Here is a 17,733-nt window from a genome sequence, read left to right on the forward strand (position 1 = left end):
TACATTGCTGCCTTCTTTACTTTCATGATCTTGATTCCATAAAGCAAAAATAGCAGATTTCTCTTGGACTTAGACAAGGACAAACATCCATCACCTGCAAGTGAGATGTATAATTCTGTTTCTGAAGGGAATCGTGTTTAAATTGTTCTTTAAAAGTTCTAAGAAAGATTTACTAGTATAAAAACTGTGTTTGCACATGCATTTATTTTTTGGTGGTGGTGTATGCCTGCAAAAAAGTCACATATTTCCGTACATTTTAATTCTTTCTCCTCTTTTTCTTCCCTCCCTGCTGTATCTTTCATTTTCTGTCACTCTAGCTCTTATTGAACTTCCTTCCTCCTCCTTGGCTGGATCTCACGAATTTACACAAGGTAATAAAGATTTCTCCTTTACTAGCATCTTCTGTTTCTCAGGACAAAAACTAGAGCAGACCAGTTGCTTTGTGTTTCAGCACTGTGTTTTGCTCAGAGTTCTCACAAATTCTTCATGCTTTGGTTATTTTTCACTCAGTCCTGTTTTTCAAATCCTACTTGTTCCTAGTTCTGTAATAGTTTTACAAACTCTTCTAATGTCAGTCACTCTCATCAGTAAGATAGGATTTATAGCTACATTGAAAATGCAGACATACATTTTCCCATTTCTTTTAAGCTGTTTCCAAGAAGATCGAGCATTTAATAAATACATTTTCATGATTAGTCTCTGGGGTCTCAGTTCTTGTGTATAGATGTCACACATGCTAATGGGAGTTTTGTTTCAAGGGTAAAGTCTGCAGGTGTGTTCAGCTATATTTGCGTATGCTCCAATACACTCTTCCCTCTTCCACAGCAGGTTTGATGATTTAATAGTTTAGCTGTATTAAAAAAGTTGATCTTAAGAGATTTTTCTCCTTTTCCTAAATCTGAAGGATGTGCAAGTACCTCAAGTTTTAGCTAATATTACTGAAAGCTGTAAATGTTCAATACTTCACTGTATCAGTCTCTCAAATGAGCATTGTTTTGTATTTCTGAAGTTAAGATGCATTTTCATAGCCTCTGTTAGTTTCATTAACTAGGTAACTACTGTGTTTATATGTAAACATCATCCTTCTGAGTTTTAACTCTCTCCCTTCCCAGCAGTCGTCTTTAAGCTACTTTAAGCTACTCTTAAGCTACTTTAGTAAGTATGTTTCTCTCTTCTCAATTCTTGGCACAGATAATGTGGAGCAGAAAGCCTACAGTGATGCTGACATGGTGAAACATCTGTTAGCTGAGGTATGCTCATCTCTGTAATGCAATGTCAATATATTTCAGGACACGTACTTGAAGAAGGGCTTTTTCAGCTACTGGAAATTTTAGTTCAGTTGTCTTCAGGGGCTGCTTATCAAACATATAGGTAATGAGAAGCTGCCCATTTAAATAAAAATCAGAAAAACTATGGTCACTCATGGAGCCGGTGAGTGTAAGAAAGAAACAGCTTTCTTCTGCTTTCCTGTTGCTCCTTTGCTTTACCCTGTCATCATTATTCAAGTTGAGCAGCCTGTTCTGGAGAAAGTGTCACTTGAAAGACTACAGGTCTAATTTAATGTTGCTTCTTCATATGATTTAACAAAGCCCATATAACATCTCCAGTACTCAGGACAAAAAACAAAACTGTCCCCAGGTTTGGTGCTTTCCCCTCACCCTGTTACTGCATGTGATTGTCTAAGAGAATGTGCTGCATTAAGAAACACCGTTATGCATATGTTCAGGATCCAAATAATGAAGCATTAGTCCATTGTTTTAACAATGTTGCTCCATTTGAGAGTGAAGGGGGATCTCAGAGTAGTGATTATTAGACAACAGCTAGAAAAATCTAAAACTACTCTGAATGTAAACCTTATCTGATCAAAAGTAGACATCAGTTCTCATTTTATGAGCAGAAAGATCGGGACCTGGAACTGGCAGCTCGAATTGGACAAGCCCTCCTTAAGCGAAATCACCTGCTGACGGAACAGAATGAAGCACTAGAAGAACAGTTAGGGCAAACTCTAGATCGAGTGAGTGGATCTTCCCTCCCCCAACCCTTTGTGGTTTTGTTTGTTTGTTTGTTTTTGGTGTTTGTTTTTTTATTTTTTCCTTTTTTTCCTTTTTTTTTTAGTTAATGAAGGTAAGGCATTGTGAAAGCAGGTGATTGCAGCTCTCAAACTACAGAAGTATGCTTAGATGTCATTCTCCTAATTGTCATTGTTCAATCAGCTTTTTTAGTCCAAGAATTGACTGTGAAGACTACATATTGTAATTACTGAGAAATTATGAGAATGTTAGGTATTATTATGATATATCTACAGCAGGATTACATTTTCAAAGTGGTTGTTTTGACCATCAGTCAGATACCCTACCATTAAACTAAGAAGCTGATAATCTAAGTCAAAATAAGTGGCTGGTGTCTGATATGACCTGCTACGTAACAACTTCATAGGACAGGAAACGGCCAGAAAATGAGCTGTCTTAATGGGATGCTTACACCAAGAATAAATAGGTAAATGAAATGTAACAAAAACTGAATTCTGCTCAAGGTCTTTACTCCGTCTCTTCAAGCACAGATTCTCAATCTAATCTTTTCTTAGTTTTTCTTTCTTAAAAAAGAATAGTTGACAAATGATAAAGTATCCCAAGTTTTTTAACAGTGGGGTCAACAGATATAGTCTAAGTACAGTGAAATCAATTCAGCTGGTTGTATAAAACAGTTTGCTGGTAATAAAAACATACTCGTCAAACATACTTGTGATTAGGTGTAGGACAGTATGAACTTACGTATTTGTATAAAAATTTAGATATGCAATATAGAACATATCTAAATGAGATCTGTCTCTTCTCTTGTTTTTATTTGCCCTACAGTTCATTTAATGTATAGCCTGGGAGTCCCAGGAAGTTACAGTTCAGAAAAATGGTCATAATCAAAATGATAGTATGTTAAAATGTAAACATGTATTAAAGCAGCTGGAAAATAATTTTGAAGTAAATTATTAAAAAAGTAGGTTTTGTTGTCCAATTTTCAGTCTCCCTTACATGTTAAACTTGTGATTTTGTGAACTTCCTATAAAATAGAGGCTCAATCTCGTGTGCAAATAGAAATAAATTGATCATGACCTGTGAGTTATTTTTAATCACATTTTAGACTGAAGCAATGATGTTCAAGAGGCTGCATAATTAATACACTGCAATATTGTGTTGCTAAAGTGTATTTCACATGCTGGTGATCTTCTTTTGTCGCAGGTTAACCAGCTGCAGCATGAACTGTCAAAGAAGGATGACCTGCTTCGTATTGTTTCTATTGCTTCTGAGGAGAGTGAAACAGATTCCAGCTGTTCCACGCCACTTCGTTTCAATGAGTCTTTCAATGTACCAAATGATCTGCTGCAGCTGGATGTCTTGCAAGATAAACTCAGAGAGCTGGAAGAGGAGAACCTCGCTCTGCGATCAAAGGTATGTCATACTTACAGTGTATATCATCTATGCTGGGTCTACACCGGGGTCGCAGCAATCCCAGGCACAGCTACAGGTTGGGCAGAGAAGAGATTCAGAGCAGCCCTCCAGGAAGGACTTTGGAGTTTTGGTCAATGACAAACTGGACATAAGCCAGCTTCAGTGTGTGCTCGCAGCCCAGCAAACCAACCGTATCCTGGGCTGCACCAAAAGGAGCGTGACCAGCAGGTCGAAGGAGGTGATCCTGCCCCTCTACTCTGCTCTTGTGAGACCTCACTTGGAGTACTGTGTGCAGTTCTGGTGTCCTCAACAGAAAAAGGACATGGAACTGTTGGAACAAGTCCAGATGAGGGCCACGAGGATGATCAGGAGACTGGAGCACCTCCCGTATGAAGATAGGCTGAGAAAGTTGGGGCTGTTCAGCCTGGAGAAGAGAAGGCTGCGTGGAGACCTCATAGCAGCCTTCCAGTATCTGAAGGGGGCCTATATGGATGCTGGGGAGGGACTCTTCATTAGGAACTGTACTGGGGTAACGGGTTCAAACTTAAATAGAGGAAGTTTAGATTGGATATAAGGAGGAAATTCTTTACTGTAAGGGTGGTGAGGCACTGGAATGGGTTGCCCAAGGAAGTTGTGAATGCTCTGTCCCTGGCGGTGTTCAAGGCCAGGTTGGACAGAGCCTTGGGTGACATAGTTTGGTGTGAGGTGTCCCTGCCCATGGCAAGGAGGTTGGAGCTAGACAATCTTAAGGTCCTTTCCAACCCTAACTATTCTATGATTCTGTGATTCTATGCTGGATATGAAATAGATCAGGATGGTTAAAAAATCCAGCATCTGAGTTTTTCTTGATGTGTATAACTATTTTGTATCTCTGTACACAAGTCATACCCAAACACTTTCCTTCCACCCCCACATCCTTCTGTTTTCTTCACTATTCCTCATTACTTCCAGAGTCCTGTAGTAGTCCTTCCTTAATGCCCTTATGGTATGTGAAAGAATATGTTAACATATGTAAGCACCCAGCAAAAGTATACGGACCCATCAGGCCCTTAAGCTTGTGCAAGCTGTTTTGCTATAAATTGTGATTAGTAGTATTGTGGGAATTCCACTGTGTTGCCATTACGTTTTTGTCAGTCATTCAATTGTAAGGATTAATAAGGTTCTACTCATATTCTTTTAAAGACTTGGTTTTGTCAATATGATTAGTCTCTGTATTTTAATTGGTCTGTCTTGTGTATAAAACATGAATACGGGCACTGTGCCTTTACAAGGATACAGACTAAATGGCCAGACAAAATAATAGCTATGAAAGTCATGGAACCAACAGCTGGAGTTGAAAAGAGACTGCTATAAATCTGTGATACCATGTAACTTCCACTGACTTCAAATAGCCTTTTTTTCTTTTTCATGTGGTAGCATTATGTAAAGAAGTGTGTTTGTCTCCATTTGTGTAGCTGTACCTCTACTTGCTTGTATAATCTTTAAACCCATGTACTAAGTGTTTTGATGAGTCAGTGGTAAACAATCCTGAACAGAGAAGACTTACCTGAACAGTATTATCATAAAATCATAAAATCATAGAATCAGCTGGGCTGGAAAAGACCTTTAAGATCATCAAGTCCAACCATTACCCCAGGACTGCCAATACCACCAGTAAACCATATCACTGAGGGCCTCATCCACACAGTTTGTGAACACCTTCAGGGACAGTAATTCTACAACTTCCCTGGGCAGCTTGTTCCAATACCTGATCATCCTCTCTGTTAAGAAGTTTTTCCTAACATCCAATCTAAACCTCATATCATCTTCACAACTGAAAAGGAGGTTATAGTATGCTCAATGTTATTTAGACCTGTTGTGATACTCAGTCTCTGGCCCAGAAAATTTACACTCTAGACTATTTGGGGAATATGGACAAAAGCTGTTCTACTGAGATCTTTTCAATGCCATAAAGGATATGGCTAACATTATTCAGTTTTCAAGATTTCTTGCCTTAAGAAGTTTTGAAGCAAATTCAGTTGCTTACTCTGATTACTGTGTATTGGTTTACTTTCCCTACCAAATTGCATGTTTTTGCAACATTTTTTGTATTAGGAGCAAGAGGTCAAGTTGTGTTCATCTTGTCTGTCTTTCACTCAAAAGACTCATGCAATTCAAGGACGTGGGGCGGGTCGAGATTCATAGAAATGATAGAGGGGAGACTCTTCACTTTCAAGAATTTTAGAAATAAGAAATTATAACATTAATATATTTATAGCTAAACTGAAACTGGAATACCAATTATTTTCTTGAAGGCTTGTCATCTGAAGACAGAAACCATTACATATGAAGAGAAGGAACAGCAGCTGGTCAACGACTGTGTTAAAGAGCTGCGTGAGTATCCAGGCTGTATCTTGCAATGCCAAAATGGTATTTTAAATACCTTGTGCCTACAGCTTCGTAGTTATCACTGTAATTTATGCCAATTACTCAAGTTTTGCTCTTTACCCAAGTGCGAAATTGTCTCTATATTTCATAAGTTATGTGTACTGTGTTTAGAGAGAGAAAATGAACACAATAGTTAATGTCCATTAGATTGCTAAACAGAAGCCTACAGGCACTGAAAAATTAAGAAAATACGCTTCCTGAATAGAGCGTTTTGCAAAATTGACACCGAAATGTATCAGTGCACAGACTCTTAAATGCTCATTCTAAATTACTGTATATCTATAAACACATTAGTTTATTTTTTAAATACATATTGTGAACCAAAGCATTTAAATTGATGAGTGCTTTAAGTTTTCTAGAACACTTGCCCATATGTGCTGTGGGGAGTACTTATTTGCAAAGAATTGCAGCTGCTCTTATACAAATGCCTGTTAAGTATTCTGAAACAATAAGAAACAATCCTTTTGTGTGGTGATTGTGTAACCTGATGGTACAATCTTTTTATCTGTAGTCATTTGATGTGTGCTCCTTCCTTTGCCCAGAACCTTAAGCTTATATTTTAAGATTTCTTTTTTCTGTACAACCACCATAAAGAAGGCTGGGTTGCTGCTTGATTTTTCTTGTTCCAGATGACCATAAAATACTATGAATTGATGCATACTTGGTTGTTATTCTGTCCCTCTGAGAAAATATATATCCTTTGCAAACAGGAGGTGTTTCGTACAAGCTCACCTATGAGAATATCTGTGATTTTTGTTTTGTCTAATTCTGTAGCACATGTGGGCATCCTAGGTACTTTTGTCTCACAGAAACAATCTTCTCTTGAAGTATGTCTAGTCAAAATCTGTATCTTCAGGAGAAAGGTATTTGACTGTGAGCTTAAATGACCACAGGTCCATGGGCAGGATCTTGTTCTGCAGTAAACATGTGACGTACAATAACCACTAAATTTGTGGTATCACCTTTATGCAAGATTGGTCAAAATTAATATGACTTTGATATACTTCCAGGGCAAGTGTAGAAGCCAAACTAACTGCATAAAAATATTTTGGCTTTTTGAGTTGCTTTGTCATATCATTTGATGAAGTGCTTGCTCAAAGCAAAAAAGAAACGGGAAATTGTATGCCGTAGGTCTTTGGGGAATAGATAGTGACCAGAATCAAAACCTAGATAGGTGTATGTTAATAATCGACATGGTCTGACAAAATGCCTTTGCTTACAGGAAATCGTAGTTAATAACAAGATCAATTCAAAGGCTGACTTCTTCAGCATATTCCAAATCTGGCCTTGTCATGAGCCAGTATGTAACTTGACATTGTTTATAGGAGCTTACCTTGGATTTTATTATGGTCATTTCATATACTTGTGATGTGTATTTCAGGTTCTACATAGCTCTTAATATGTTACCCCTGCATTTGAAGTTACCTCTCTTTCTCCTCCTCCTCACCATTTAACTTTTCCTTATGGAAAAACCATAACAAAGACATCCAAAGACAAAGATTTCCTAGAGTATTGGTTATGTTGCAGATTTTTGTTTACTTTCACTGATCTTTTCTGGGTTTTGTGTTTGGTTTGTGTTTTTATCATATGTTAGGAAAAGCTCTCTATTAAATTACTTTTATGTTTTGTAGGGCAAACAAATGCTCAAATCTGTAGAATAACAGAGGAATTATCAGAGAAGAGTGAGGAGTTGGTTCGCTACCAGGAAGAGATCTCATCCCTCTTGTCTCAGATTGTTGATCTCCAACATAAACTCAAAGAAGTAAGGGAATTCTGATGAGAGTGTTTGTGTGTGTGTGTATGCACACCAGTGCTTACAGCCAGTAAAACTTGACTTGCAAGCCAAGGGGTTACACTGCAAGAGAGTGGCTGTTTCAGGAAAGTGTGGCAGAGGATCAACTGGGGGAAATTGGCTGAGAAAATGATGAGCACCTCTTTGTGCTTTCAGCATGTGATTGAAAAGGAGGAGCTGAAACTTCACTTACAAGCTTCCAAAGATGCTCAGAGACAACTCACAGCAGAGGTACTTAAGGCTTATACATATATATATATATATATATATATATATATATATACATTTACATAAATGTTTGGAATAGGATACAAGAGGAAGAAAACTAAGAGAGAATGGGAGCCACTGTTTTTTTATTATAGCCTTTTCATTTTTCATTGTGGTTGGAGTCATATGATTGGCAGAAAAGAATAATTATATAAGTCTACACAGATGCTTTTGTAGTTCAAAGGAATATGAAATGCAAGGAATGTGTTCCAAGTAGGGTGGTCTTACAATTCATAGTACTTATGAGAAAAAGAGCATTTTAGTATTACAACAATACTGTAGCTCATTAGATTTTAAGGAAGTTCTCTTTTTTTGCTTCGTTTGCTTCAGCAGTTACTGTATTTGCAGAGTTTTCTGATGTATTTTCCGATACTTTTGCCTCTTTCAGGTCTTAATCTGGATTTTGTGCTTCACCATTAAAATTGGTGCAGGTGCTATGCTAACTATTGTCCATTCCAGATGTTGGCATGTGCCATGCAGTTGGAAATGTATTACGGTGTTGAATCAGTTGTTACAGGTTTCTGTAGGAGTTAATTAAGTTTCACTCTGCCTTTTCTTTGAATGTTTCTGGCATCGTGTAATGGTCTCTCTTCTCTTTCAGCTACATGAGTTGCAAGATCGGAATGCAGAGTGTTTAGGGATGTTGCACGAATCGCAAGAAGAAGTGAAGTTGCTATGTAGCAGAGCCAGATCTGTTGCTTGTCTCTGCCACCCCCAGTCATGTGGAGCATTTCTTGTGGTAATAAGTACTGCTAGTATTGCATGCACATATGGGCTGTAGTATCATACAACTATATGAGTAAAACAGCCATTACAGGAGCTGCAGCAGTAGTAGGCAATGGTTTTTTAATTGTATGTACTGGGGAAACTAATCATTCACTTTACACATTGTGATATTAAAATTATTTTTCCTTTTTGTATGCCTTTTCTGTTAAATAAGGGAATTGGCATGTGCTACAGCTAGTGCTCAGTTTAAGCAGTGCTCTTAGCCTATCTTAAGAAACCAACAAAAAGACTACCAAGAAAATGAGATGTTGCTAATGAGAACTGAATCCATGCTGGTAATATATAGGTATAGTTATGGTGAATAACTACCGCCAAGTCCTTCCTTCAGAGACCAAAAGATTTGTCCAAAACATGCTGGTATCGGCGATACAAATGGAGATTTTTTGGGAGTATTTTTTAGAGGAATTTTCTGCTAAAATAGTTAGGAGGAAGACTTCAGTCTAGTTTGTCAAGTCTTCTGGTTTCCGTTTTTCTCTAGGATTCTCTTGCAGCAGAAATCGAAGGGACAATGCGGAAGGAATTGAGTCAGGGTGATGAATCTATTCTCTCCAAGCAAAAGTATGTTTTCAAATCTTTGTGCTATTTCAATATTTTTCCATATGCTTGTATTAAGTAAGATGAAACTCATCTCTGGAAATCTATAGAAGTGAATATTCCCTCTATAATAATTTTTCTACTTAAGAAAAGCTTTGTAGTGTTTGGTAATCTTTAAAACTTTGGTAGCTACTGTTCTTATTTGATTCTATAAGGAAGTTGGGAATTTGCTGAAAGGATGTTTTTTCATTCTTTAATTTGTGAGATTTTTGATGCAAATTCTCTGAGGCACAGCACTAATTTTATCCTTTTTAATACTTATAGAAAAACTCTTAGGCAAATGTAATTATAGGTGAAAGAGTGATAACAGTTTTCAAAGCCCTGAAAACCTCTTACTTCTGAGCAAGAAGTAATAAATTCTATATATGCTTCTGACATAATGTAGAAATTAAATAACTAAAATCCATGCTCAAGTGGTTATCAATAAAGGTCCAGGTCTTTCAGGTCAGACTAAGTGGTAATTCTGATATTTAATAGAGTACTGAAAACATGAATGTCTTAGGCAATCCTGCTTTTCTGGGCTTAAATCTTTTTAGTCAGGTCTCTGCAGACGTATGAAACTCTGGTTTTCAGAGCTTTTTCTTTATTATATCTTTTTAAAAATTGATATGAAAACCACATTTGCTTGTCTTTTCTGCAGGGATCAACAGAAACGAGTATTTGACACCGTCAGGGTTGCTAATGTCACTCGTGGCCGTTCCTCTTCCTTTCCTGCCCCATTGCCAATCCCTGGATCTAATAGGTCAAGTGCTGTTATGACAGCAAAGCCCTTTCAGTCTCGCATACACCAGTTGGAGAGCCATGCACGAATGACCCAGAGGAGCAGCTCTGAGAAGAATTTGAAGTAGGAAACACAGCCTGTTATCTTCTTTCTAAACTAACTGATTCAAAACTGAATCCAGAGTGGAACTCTGCTGTGCAGGAGAGAAATAGTTAATTTAATGGTCTTAATACGTATTATTATTTGACGTTTCTCACAGAGACACTCGTAATCCTGGCCAGCCGGGAATCCCTGGAGACAATGACTTAGTCACAGCTCTGCACAGGCTCTCCCTCCGTCGTCAGAACTACCTGAGTGAGAAGCAGTTCTTTGAGGAGGAATGGGAGCGAAAAATGCATTTGCTGGCTGATCAGAAAGAAGGGGCTAGTGGTTGTAGCACACCCACAGAAAGCTGTTTTTCCTTGGGCACAAACTCAGAAGTCACTGATCTCTCTACCAGCTCCAATAACCTCCGTGTTCTCCTACCAGAAAAATTGCAAATTGTCAAACCCATTGAAGGTAAGAGGATGGTTTTCCTTCTCTCATCAGCAGACAAGGATTTTATATTATTTTGCCAACTAAGTCGTTGTTGGTGTGTGTATAGCTAGGTGTGCTATGCAGTAAGAGGAAGTAGTAGTATATGGTAGGCTACTTGCCAACTAGCTCATCATCACTTTCTACTTGGCTTTTTTACATGGTGCTAAATGTTGGGCTTTTTCTTGGCAGTGCCATCCAGGTGTGTCGTGTACCACAGTGTTGACACCAGTTGGCTGGAGTTGTTCTGATCATGAATTCACTTGGAGCACTGTGTGCAGTTTTGATGTCCTCAATAGAAGGACATGGAACTGTTGGAGCAAGTCCGTAGGAGGGCCACAAGGATGATCAGGGGGCTGGAGCAGCTTCCGTATGAATTGACAAGCTGAGGAAGCTGGGGCTGTTCAGCCTGGAGAAGAGAAGGCTGCGTGGAGACCTCATAGCAGCCTTCCAGTATCTGAAGGGGGCCTATAAGGATGCTGGGGAGGGACTCTTCATTAGGGTCTGTAGTGATAGGACAAGGGGTAACGGGTTTAAACTTAATAAGAGAAGTTCAGGTTAGATATAAGGAAGAAGTTCTTTACTGTAAGGGTGGTGAGGCACCGGAATGGGTTGCCCAGGGAAGTTGTGAATGCTCCATCCCTGGCGGTGTTCAAGGCCAGGTTGGACAGAGCCTTGGGTGATATGGTTTAGTGTGAGGTGTCCCTGCCCATGGCAGGGGGGTTGGAACTAGATGATCTTAAGGTCCTTTCCAACTCTAACTCTTCTATGATGCTATGAATTCTTGTAACTCAATACAGTAGTGGGTGATGGCTCTCTGAGACTTTTCTCTTTTGCCTCACCAGGATCTCAGACCCTTTTTCATTGGCAGCAGCTTGCTCGACCCAACCTAGGCTCCATTCTTGACCCAAGACCAGGTGTTGTTACAAAAGGTTTTACCCCTTTGTCTGATGATGCTGTGCACCACATCTCTGACTTGGAGGAAGATGATGAGGAAGGAGGAGGTATAACATTTCAAGTGCAGCAGTCTGTCCCCCAGGAAAAGAAATGTACAGCAGCAAAGCCAGTGGCAGGGATTTTCCTTCCCCCTATTACTTCAGCAGCAATACCACTCACTGGTAAGAAGCATGGTTAGTGTGTTTTCCTCTTTTTATTTTGCAGTGTTTTTTTCTCAATGGAAAGCATTTGACTTTGTGACAGTGCTGTCTTTGCTGTCTTTGTTCTTTATTAAACAAAAAAAAAATAGCAGTGATAATAACATTATCTTAAACTTTGCTTTGGTTCGTTCCTATCTGTATCTTTACCCTCAATGGATGTAAATTCTCCACATTGCAGCCTCAAATCCAGGGAAGTGTTTGTCTTCCACAAATTCTACGTTTACCTTTACTACCTGCAGGATCCTTCACCCATCTGATGTCACTCAAGTTACTCCCAGGTATGATGACTGCTGCTACCCTCAGTGTTGTTGTGTAGGCTTAAACAGTTGCTTTCTGGCTTCTGATATGTGAACTGGTTTTAAAAGATACCAGGGCAGCTAGGCAACATATCGGATGTTACTCATACAGGTAGTTGTAACAAAAATGGGAAGCTTGAAATTGAATCCTTTCCAGTTCTGTCTTTTTTTTTTTTTTTTAACTAAGTTATTACTGGACATCTCTGTTGGTACTTTGTCTAATACAGTATATTACCTTCTGACCACAGAAGTAAATTCATTGGTACTTAGACCAAAACCTCTTTATCAACCTACTATCTTCTAAGTATTTTGTAGAACAATAATACAAAGTCTACTAAAGCTGAAACTGTCACAGTTAATAGCAGTAGTTTAGTTTTTCTCAAGCCTTCTGTATACTAAAAGGCAAATACAGACCAGAGCAGGTATAAAGGTGTCTAATGTGCATCTTCCCTGTTTCATTCTTATTTTATTTCAGCTCTGTGGGTTCCCCATTTTCACTTGGAAGCAGTGGCAGCAGTATTGGAAACCCTGTAGTGAGCACTCCAACCATGTCTTACAGGCTTAGTATTGGAGAATTTCTCACTAACAGAAGAGACTCAACCACTACCTTCAGCAGCACAAGAAGTCTGGCTAAACTTTTGCAAGAACGAGGCATCTCCGCCAAGGTTTATGATAGCCCCATATTAGAAAAACTGCCTCTGCTTCAGCCCCCTCGAACTCTCCCCATTCCTTCTACTCCACCAAATTCTCCCTCGCGCTCACCTTGTCCTTCCCCTCCACTGTTTGAGCCTCGGGTGCATCACTCAGAAAATTTCCTGGCTTCTCGACCAGCAGAAACATTCTTGCAAGAAATGTATGGCCTGAAGCCCTCCCGTAATGCTCCAGATGTAGGCCAGCAGAAGATGAACCTGGTAGACAGGCTGAAGAGGCTGGGTATTGCCAGGGTGATCAAGCCCCCTGAAACACAGGACTGCAGGAATGATCAGGAGCCAGAGGTTAGCTTGCGGAGACAGGACTCAGCTGTGTTTTTAAATGCAGGTACCAACTTAATGGCAGGGCTGAGAAGAAACCAGAGTCTTCCAGCCATGATTGGAGCATTGGGAGCTCCAGTTTGCACACAGTCATCAAAAATGGATATCCTAAAGGAGGACTGACTGGTCTGAAAAATTACTGACTTCTAGCATAGTAAATAATATATGAGGGAAAAACATCCAGTACAGGCATCATTAGATGTGTTACAGTAGAGTTGGGGAAGGCACGTGCATGTGAAAGATGTGGGAGAGAGAAGTGTTTGGATTGAGGGCTAAAAGCACATTGTTTAGTTTTGAGGAAGAAGGCTTTTGTGGAAAATAAGGAAGAAGAAACCAAAGCTTAGTTTTGAGGCCACCTTCAGCATCTGTCTTAGCTTAAGCAAATATAAAGACTACTGTAGACATTCTCAGTGTTTTAACCTTTTAAAGGGTATATGTAAGACCTGTCTTACAGGTGCTGTGATATTTTTTTTTGTTTCCCCATCATATGGCCGTAGTATTTTATTAGTTAGCAGTCAGGCTGTATCATTTAAATGTAACTTTAAGATAGCAGTCAGTCTGACCAGCATTATCGGTCCAAGTTCCTCTCTGTAGAAAACAAATATGAAAACTTGGATTTTATTTCTTTTATTGTCTTTTCCATTTCAGAAGCTGTACTCTTTTAAACTCCTCTCCACTTGGAGAAGCCAGGAGAGAACCTATAGCTCTGTGTAAGATACTTCTGTTTACAAACACAGAAACTGGTGGTCAGGATTTACATTTTGAAAGAGTGAAATTGTACTAGTGAGGTATTAACAGAAGTTGATTTCTTTCCAGAGCACACAGAGGAAGGTGCAATGAATAAGGATTAAGAAGTAAGAAAGTATGTATTAAGAGTGAATCATTCAAGCTAAGAGATCTTTCCAAAGTGTGCTGTGCATCTTTTTAAATGGGAGCATTTTTGCGTGCACACAAAAAATTCTCAGGCACGTTTCGGTGTTGCAAAAGGATATAAAACCTTGGTGCTTGATTCAGGGCTTCTTTTATTTTACATAAGCAGAGAGCATTTACTGTAAGACAAGTGTTAGAAATTCAGTATCCTGACTCTTCTCTTGACAGGTAGACATTATGTGTATTTGCGAGTTCTGCAGTAAACTTCATGCCTTTTTTGATCACTTATTTCTGATTTTAGGCAGAATTTTGTTTAAAATATTTCATTCAAAGCAAAATGTACTATTTTATATTTAGAAACAGGAAGATGAAGGCTAGCGTTCTTTCTAATGAACATCGATTTTGTCTACACTGAAATGCTGTGTTTTGATGATGGAGAGTGGTTCTGAACCTGTTTCTGAACAAAGATGAGGCAGACTTTCCATGTCAAAAAAGAAGTCCATTTTGGAAATCTGATCTCTTGAGTAGTAACCAGCAAACTATTACTGCCCTGCTGCTTTTTTGATTCCTTCCTGTCCAAGGTTCTGAATAATCTACAATAGATTTATAGTGTAACTTAAAGTTTCCATATGATTAGGTAAAATGGTCAAAATTTACCTCACTTGTTACAGTGTATGTGGGACATAGCTGGTACCTGTGCGTGTGGTGTGAAGCATCAGTATAATTACACTGATCTACATTTGCTGTAGGCCACATCCACCATAACAGGCACCCTTGTTGTTGCAGGGTTGAGTGGAGTAGGGCAGGAAAAGAAAGATTCTTTACAAATTTCCTATAAACCAGGTTATGTGGCCTTTCTGCTTTCACAGTTCTATAGATCTTGTGATGACTCTTTTGATACAACAGTCTTTTTTTAAAAGGAAAAGGAGTAACCACCTCAAACTCGCACAGGAATTCTTAGCAGAAACTTGTCTGTCAGCAGCGCACAGAAATATTCAGGAACTCCTGGAGTTGCCTTTTGCTCTCTAAGCAAAATTTTACTCTTATAAAAGGTGAATTTTATTTAAAGTATTATATACGGGTTAATTCTGTTTTTTAAATGAAATATATTTAATTTCCTCATGTAAGTATTTATGTTTGTATGTACGTCACTATGCATGGGGTCTTGCCTGGGTAAATGAGGTAAGAGTGACCGGGGGAGGGAGGCAATTTTGCTCTCCCATGAACCAAGACAAGTATGTCTGTGGTGTGTTTGTAACTCTAGGGAAACAACAGGAATGAGTTAACAAGATTAGATAGGTTGGTATCAACAGGGAGGTGTATACTGTGTCAAAAGTAGGTCCGTTTTATGTGTGTATATTATAGGAATATATGTAAGTTACAGAAAATATCTTGAAGGTATACACTGTGTTTCTAACCAGCTTCGTTAGATGGCTCCAGCCATTGGATCATTCTGTGTGTTATCAGCAGAAGTAGCAAACCAGCTAAATCAGAATTCCTTTGGCGGACCAGGTTTCAGTTAAAATTAACCTAAAAGCACAATTTGATGCATGTTTCTCTCTGGGACACTTCCATATTCCATAGCCAAACAATATCAACTGGTTCAGTTCAAACAATACTATGGAGTTGTTGAGAAGTATGTTTGTTTGCTGTAGGATCATGTATCATCAGCTACTTTACACAAGGGAAGAAGAAAATGGAAGAATTTGTATACCACTGTGTTTGTGTGTTTATCCAGTTGGTTGATGCTGCAGTGCAGTGCTGTTGAAATTCTGTCATGTATTCATACCTTTGGATGGTCACATGCATTTTGTACATAGAGTCATGGTCTGGGTTGGAAGGGACCTTCCCTTCTAATCCAACCGCCCTGCAATGAGCAGGGGGACATCTTGCCTAGCTTGCAGCAGCAGGGAAAATTGGTACTTCTTCCAAGTTCACTGCTTTGCACCACAACCTAGAAGATAAACTTTTTTGAACAACATGCATGTTTCTGAGAACATAGTAAAAGTTGCTGTCATTCTAGGAACTGATTGCCTTCTGTTGCCTCCCCTAAGAGAGGACACAAAATTGCATGACTAAGATAGCTGATATCCTGCACAAGTGTAATTTCGTTCAGTGGGAGGTAGAATTAGAAGGAATGGAGAACTGCATTTTGGAAGGGTTCTGTTACCTTGCAGGTCTGAGGCAAAAACAGATACTAGAAAGAAAGGACTTACCTTTGTGAAAGTTTCAAGAGACAAAAGGAAATTCTTGTAGTATTTACCTTTATTCAGGTTGGCTTAAACCAAGCACAAATTTAAATCTTTCTAGTTTCACTATCTTTGATAAACTCAGTGATGCCTGCATGCTCAGAGTACCTGTGGTCAAAGATAAAAGTCTACTGGAGTTAAACAGCAGCAGAGAGGGAAGGAGAATACTGGGTTGGAGCCTCATTTGGCTGTTACATGAAGGGATTACACACAACGTTTGAACAGCTCGAAAACTTCATGGTATTTTTTCCATCTGCTTTTTGCACTTACTGTTGTTTCATAGTGGAATATAAATTTGGTAATAAACATGTATAACATGTCATTTTTCAGTATATTCGTCATCTTGTGTGGTTTGTTCTAGATGTTATCTTTTATACTGTAGTGTTCTATAATAAACCTAAAACTTGGTCTTGGCGGGGTGGGGGGGGAGGTAAACATTGGTTGTTGTACATGTGCTTAGTGAATTGGTATCTGCACAAGTGGTGGCTGTAAAAAGCTGAGAAATAGATTGACAAGCTTGATCAGGCTGTTCTGGGCTGTTTGCTGTTGTTTGTACCTAAGCAGTTGTAGGTGACGTGCAGTACAAGCTGTGGTCTGACTGTGCAGTAAATGTGTGCTGCATAAAGCTAGAACAGAACACTTAGAGAGTACCTTCTGCTGCAAGCCTTTTACTTGAGAATGAAGAACTTCACAAATGAAGAATAGCTCATCAAACTCTAGGCAGAGTATTTTGAATGTGAGCCTTTAATGAATGTATTCATGTTTGCTGGTACTTTGGGGGTTTGTGTGGATGGGTGGTGTTTTGAGGTTTTTTCCTCCTGTTATTTTACAGCAGATAATATGTTCCTTTAGTATTATAGATAACGCCAATGTTGCTTTTCCATCTGAATAGCTGATGTCATGTCAGGCATCTGTGTTTGTGGTAAAATGGGGGTAGAGACTGAAGCCAACCTGCTTACCCTTGAAGATCACTCCCTCTGTGTAGGTCTCATTGAAGTTCTCTTGGCACAGAGGTGCCAAATTCTTGCCAGTCATGTCAGCCTGAGGCTGTGCCTACCACCTGCAAGCACAAGCCCCAAGGCTGGAAGGTTCTGATCATTTTCCCCAAAACACTCAGTTTCTTTAGTGGTACAGAATGGGAACAACGTTGATTTACAGTTAACAGGTTATTTGAATTAGTGTTTGCTGTAGTCATCTATGTGCATGACATCTCAAAGAACCAAGAATCACTGTTAATCCCATGGTAAGTATCCTTGTCCAACATGAGAAAAGGAAGGTCTTGTGCTCTCGTCAGACTGAAGTAGACTTTTCAGTTGTGAAGCTTTTCTTAACTGAAGCTTATGAGTTGGACACTTTGAGGAAACATTCTCTTCCCACTGTTCTCTGTAACTGTCACATCTGTCACATCTATAAATGGTCAGGCAGGATCAAGCTGCGAGCTGGAACACCCATTCAGAGCTGGGTTGCAAGAGATGTTGACCCTATTTCCCTCGCTAGCAAACAGGCAACTTACTTATTTACACAGTT

The 17,733-nt window shown here is 39.1% G+C and overlaps 1 protein-coding gene across 2 annotated transcripts in view; it reads left to right on the plus strand.

The window, feature by feature from the left end:
* The window catches only part of TRAK2 (trafficking kinesin protein 2), a 28,466-nt gene extending 11,928 nt beyond the window's left edge, over positions 1-16,538 (plus strand). Inside the window, exons 4-17 of one of the 2 annotated variants that reach the window (XM_061456159.1) lie at positions 318-371; positions 1,192-1,250; positions 1,898-2,014; positions 3,234-3,443; positions 5,738-5,816; positions 7,502-7,632; positions 7,819-7,893; positions 8,531-8,668; positions 9,194-9,273; positions 9,950-10,153; positions 10,290-10,588; positions 11,449-11,721; positions 11,939-12,038; positions 12,532-16,538. In XM_061456159.1, the coding sequence (XP_061312143.1) occupies positions 318-371; positions 1,192-1,250; positions 1,898-2,014; positions 3,234-3,443; positions 5,738-5,816; positions 7,502-7,632; positions 7,819-7,893; positions 8,531-8,668; positions 9,194-9,273; positions 9,950-10,153; positions 10,290-10,588; positions 11,449-11,721; positions 11,939-12,038; positions 12,532-13,210 (2,498 nt within the window). In that variant the 3' untranslated portion in view covers positions 13,211-16,538. The remainder of the gene's footprint in view (positions 1-317; positions 372-1,191; positions 1,251-1,897; positions 2,015-3,233; positions 3,444-5,737; positions 5,817-7,501; positions 7,633-7,818; positions 7,894-8,530; positions 8,669-9,193; positions 9,274-9,949; positions 10,154-10,289; positions 10,589-11,448; positions 11,722-11,938; positions 12,039-12,531) is intronic. The other variant, XM_061456169.1, reaches the window with a different exon arrangement.
* The last annotated feature ends 1,195 nt before the right edge of the window (positions 16,539-17,733 follow it).

Source organism: Pezoporus flaviventris, unplaced genomic scaffold, assembly GCF_033815535.1.
Source record: "Pezoporus flaviventris isolate CSIRO_AGI_PZ_B2104156 unplaced genomic scaffold, CSIRO_AGI_Pfla_v1 ptg000001l, whole genome shotgun sequence".
Lineage (NCBI taxonomy): Eukaryota > Metazoa > Chordata > Aves > Psittaciformes > Psittacidae > Pezoporus > Pezoporus flaviventris.